The sequence below is a fragment of the Hipposideros armiger genome, unplaced genomic scaffold (assembly GCF_001890085.2).
Source record: "Hipposideros armiger isolate ML-2016 unplaced genomic scaffold, ASM189008v1 scaffold_11, whole genome shotgun sequence".
NCBI classification, from domain to species: domain Eukaryota; kingdom Metazoa; phylum Chordata; class Mammalia; order Chiroptera; family Hipposideridae; genus Hipposideros; species Hipposideros armiger.
The window spans coordinates 996,919-1,001,930 of record NW_017731361.1 but is presented as its reverse complement, the minus strand read 5'-3'; the positions used below and the strand labels follow the sequence as shown (position 1 = coordinate 1,001,930).

The 5,012-nt window shown below is 38.2% G+C and overlaps 1 protein-coding gene across 4 annotated transcripts in view; it reads left to right on the top strand.

Moving 5' to 3' along the window:
• FAM13B (family with sequence similarity 13 member B) overlaps nucleotides 1–5,012 on the top strand; it is a 104,684-nt gene that overhangs the window by 15,824 nt on the left and 83,848 nt on the right. For all 4 annotated transcript variants that reach the window (XM_019661559.1, XM_019661549.1, XM_019661542.1 and 1 more), the window contains exons 2-4: nucleotides 273–439; nucleotides 2,129–2,320; nucleotides 2,693–2,905. In XM_019661559.1, the coding sequence (XP_019517104.1) occupies nucleotides 2,164–2,320; nucleotides 2,693–2,905 (370 nt within the window). In that variant the 5' untranslated portion in view covers nucleotides 273–439; nucleotides 2,129–2,163. The remainder of the gene's footprint in view (nucleotides 1–272; nucleotides 440–2,128; nucleotides 2,321–2,692; nucleotides 2,906–5,012) is intronic.

The window sequence follows — 5,012 nt, the reverse complement described above, 5'->3', positions numbered from 1 at the left end:
TGCAGCCTACGCCGTCGCCGGCGACTCATGGCAGCCCAGCTCCAGGTCGAGCTGTTGTTCAGCATCTTAGCTGTGGAGGGCAGTGTCACTGGCCCTTCACTGGCCCTCATATGTGGGATCCGAACCGGGGCCCTCTGGTGTCCCAAGCCAGTTCTTAACCATCGCGCCACTCGGCCGGCCCTAGGCACCTTTCTAACTGAATCTCACTACTTATTCTAGTCTCTGCTCACAAAGATGTGGGAAATTAAAAAAGGATTGTTTTTTTCTTCTAGATTAACTGCTGAAGTACTGATCGAGTTCTGCGTTTCTTCAATGAGGAACTACAGGCTGATCTTCTGCCATAATCTCAAACAGCCATAAATGACAAAAGAATGCTTGCTCAGTGAGGGTAGCTGGTGCAGAATCCATTTTTTAAACTTAGGTGTTTAAGTACTCAAAGGTAAGTTTTCAAAATGGCAACTATCACATGCTGTATAAATCCATAGAGATTTTGAAGTTTACCTCCTGTTACTGCTATTTGATTATTAACTTGAGGTTGTGTAATCATTAGCTGGCACCAGGTGTGCTGAAAAATGGATCTTGCTCATCTAAAACTATTTACATTTATGACATTTTGCTATCCTTAAGGTAATTTATACTGTTTCTGTAAGTTGGATGGATTTGTTTTGTAGTCATGTTGTGACAGATCCAGTGGGTACAAATATTCTATATATGGACCTTATTTTTGTAAACTTGAGAATATTGATCAGATAAATTTTTTTGCTGTTATCTTTCTCTTACAGTGCGAAAGGAATTGTTTCTCTGGGGTAATGAAAAAAGTCCAGTTTGTGTCATTTGGTTTATTATCAACTTTTGAAAAGTTTCTCATTTTTTTTTTTTAAGGTTTTATTGGGGAATTGGGGGAGGGAACAGCCTTGGGGAATGGGGAAGGGGAACAGACAAGTTGCTGTCCTTTTGTTCTTCAGTATAGTTGTGGAGGACGTTGCTTCACTGGCCCAAGTTGGTACCATCATTACGCTCTTCCCGGGCGAGGCACATCAGTTGCCGGCTTCTGGACGGCCGCTCACTGCGGCTGCTGGCTACACACGGTAGCCCATGGTAACCCACTGCCACAGGGGCTGCAGCCTACGCCGTCGCTGGCGACTCAAGGCAACCCAGCTCCAGGTTGAGCTGTTGATCAGCATCTTAGCTGTGGAGGGCAGTGTCACTGGCCCTCATATGTGGGATCCGAATTGGGGCCCTCTGGTATCCCAAGCCAGTTCTTAACCATCGTGCCACTCGGCTGGCCAAAAAAGTTTCTCATTTTTTAAAAAATATTCCTTTCCTACATAATAATATATGTGTATTTTAGAAAATAAAATTTTGTTGGGACTGCTTGTTTTTTGAGACTTCAGTTATTGGAAACATTGTTTTTTTCCCCCATTGCCTTTTTATAATTCCTCCAAATTTAAGACAAATACCTTATTTCTTCTGAACTAGTCTGACAGTGAAGATTTTTATTTTGAATAATTATGAAACAGGATTGATAAAAGAATATTCTTGTTGAAAGTTGGTGTTTAGAACTGAAAAAATTCCTTTGTTTATGAACACATGCTATGCCTGCTTTGTTATGTAGAACTAAGAACTGGTTAACCTTTTTATTATTAGCCTATCGTTTATAAAAAGTGATTATTCACCTATCACTTCGTGACTCTCTCCTGTTTTTGTGTTTATGAATGGAGAGATTAGATGAGCTTTGTATAGCAGAGTCCAGAAATGATTGGGTTTGGCTTTTTACGTGCATCATTAATAAGCTTGGTCAGTAAAGGTCCTCTTGGAGCCAGATGTGTCCCTTAATTTGTCTTTGGGACACTTTTCTTTGCTAAGTTTAATGGTCAATTTTGCCATTGTTTGATAAATATGCAAATACTAAAGGGAATATTGAGAGCTAAGTCTAGGTAGTAGAGAAAATGGCTTAGATGATTGTATTGAGCTTCATTTGTAGAACACACTGTGGGCCTGATAACTGGAACATATTTAATAGATGAGGACACACTGAGGTGTAAAGCCTTTTTCTTTACTGTAAGTCATATTGCCACATGTTAATCATTATAGTCTTTTTTTTGTGTTGTTGTTTTTCATTTGGCAGAAAAGACAGCTTTGATTTCTGGCTGCAAAAAAGATATGAGGAAGAGCTCCTCCCCTTCCTTGAGTAACTGCAACTCCGTTCTTGCTAACAAAATATTTGGAATTCCACTTGATGAGCTGCAGCAGGGAGGACATCCAGACAATGAGGTTCCATTCATAGTCCGCCACGTTGTGGACTATATTGAGGAACATGGTATACATTTCCTTACTTTGAGGGCTAGCTTTTGTTTAATAAACACAACTTAATCCCTTTTTGACCTTGGATTTTTTTTTTTTTTAGTATGGAAAGTCCATAATATACTGAGAAAAAAACAATAGAAATTGAGCATTTTTTAGTGGGGGGGTAATAGGAATATTTTAAATGGATAATTGAGGGGGGGATAAAATAGAGTATCCCTCAGGACAGTTAGTATGTTTCTAGATGTGTAATTTGAAGGTGTTTAGCCCAGTCAGGGGAGCCAAAAATGCCTTTCCAAAAATGACTATTTTCAGTTGATTGGAGAATGAATATATGGCCAAGTAGTTAAGTTTAAACTTGTTTAATTTTTGCTTTGAACTAATGTAGGAGGTCTGGAGCAACAAGGACTTTTTCAAGTCAATGGGAATGCTGAGACGGTGGAGTGGCTCCGGCAGAGATACGACAGTGGAGAAGAGGTGGATTTGGTTAAGGAAGCAGATGTTCCCTCAGCTATTAGTCTCCTTAGGTTTTTCCTTCAGGAACTTCCTGAACCTGTTATCCCTGGCAGTTTGCATATTCACTTGATGCAGATTTCTCAAGGTAACAAAATTTGATTCTTATCAATCAGTCATTGAACATTAACTTCAAAGTCTTTACCTTTTAGAAATCTTGACATGTAAACAGTAATTATAGTAGTTCTGAGATTAATTTCTTCTGTTCTTATTTGGGGACATATGCTCTTTGGGGTTGTATGGTCTAGTCAAGGGAATGGCAACTTCTTAGATTCCGGCAGTACTATTTTTATAATTGGTCTTAGGAAGCCTAAGATACAGGGTGAGGAGGAGGAGGAAATGCCGGAGGCATGAACAATGAGTAGGAGGCTAGGGAAAGAGAAAAAAATATGAGGTGAAATATGTGGCAAAATGTCCGATAGTAGCCAGTGGTATTGCTTGATGGTGATGTTACTATAGGATATTTACTCCTGGTTTGATAGAACTTCCTAGTAAAAACCAGAAGACAACTTTGATTCTAGGTTTAAAATGTACCTGAACTTTGTTGTTGGACACCTGTCTGAAGGAAATAAAATATCAAATTGGACATCAGGCTCCAAGCTAAATAAAGAAAAAATAATGTATTTGTGTTTGGGTTACTTTTTTGGTGTTGACTGAAAGCAGGGCTTAGCTGGAATGGAATAGGGACAAGAAAAGGAAAGGTAGAGGTAAGCAGAAAGGTAAAACAACCAAAAAGTGAGGCAATGCTTCATGTGTACATAATGGAGTAACAAGTTTCAATATACAGGAAACTATAAAGTCGGCATATAATATTATGTATTTCTTGAATTTTCAAATTAGTTTTTTCTGGCCTTTTTATTATGGAATCTTTAATTTTTTTAATTGGGGCTTCTGGAGAAATTCTGTGATGTTAAGAAATTATCACTACTTCCTTAATGTCTATCACTGTCATAGTGGGACATTTTATAATATGTTTGTGTGTATTCTTAAGTAGTCAGAAAAGATGGATTTCCTTTTGGGAGTAGCTATCGATCTTCTTAAATTTTTAAACACCTATGAACTTAAATTAGTGGACGTCTCTTATTGATGTATAAAGGTCAATACAATGATATATATATATATATNAGTGTCACTGGCCCTCATATGTGGGATCCGAACCGGGGCCCTCTGGCATCCCAAGCGAGTTCTTAACCATCGCGCCACTCGGCCGGCCCGTTTCCTTCCCCTCACTTTTTAACGTTCCTCCTAGAGGTATATTTTGCTAATAAGATTTTAAAAAACTACACTGAATGATAATACTCTTCTGCTTACCTCAACCCTCTTAAGCAGAATACTGCAGTGTAGTTTAAAAGATTTTTTAATAGATTATGAGAGTTCACAGAGGATTAAACACATTGCCAAACAGGTTTTGCCCTTCCTTCTCTCTCCAGCCTGTTTGTTGATCTTTTATCATTATACAAAGAAGAGAATGGAAACTGATTCTCTGTGTATTACATGCATATATTATCTCAGTTAAACTTAGCAGGAGTGTAAGTATCCTTATTTTATATAAGGAAACCTAGGCTTAGAGACATGGAAGTTGTTCAAGGTCATATCTACAGAATGGTGGAGTTGATACTTGAATGCACACCTTTGTGGTTCTCTTTAACTGCTGTTTTCTAATATGTGCTATCACCTCTGCAAATCAGAAAGCTCAGACAGCTAGTTCTTGCCAACAAAATATTTGTTGTATACAAAGAAAAGAATAAAATACATAAGTGCAGTTGCAAGCTTAAAATTGTATCTGCCATTCTTTAATCTGAAAATGTTTCTGTGTTCTGAATATACAAGGATGAAATGGAACTGGGTGGGGTGTGTATTAATGCAAATGAAGGGTCCATTGAGGAAAACGGATTATTTAATGAATGTTGTGATCCCTGAAGATGTGTACTGTCAAAGATTCTCCTGTGAAATTCCTTTATTTATTTTTAGCAGGAAGATCTTACCCTGGTTAGCCATCATAATTTGAAACTTTGTGCAAGATTTTGCCTCTAACTAGGTCACGGAGATTTTTTTCTTTAAGCAGAAGAATGCTTTCCATTTTCAGTATAGGCACCTTTCTTTTTTTTTTTTAAGATTTTTATTGGGGAATTGGGGGATGGGAACAGCGCTGGGGAATTGGGGGAAGGGGAACAGACAAGTTGCTGTTGTTTTGT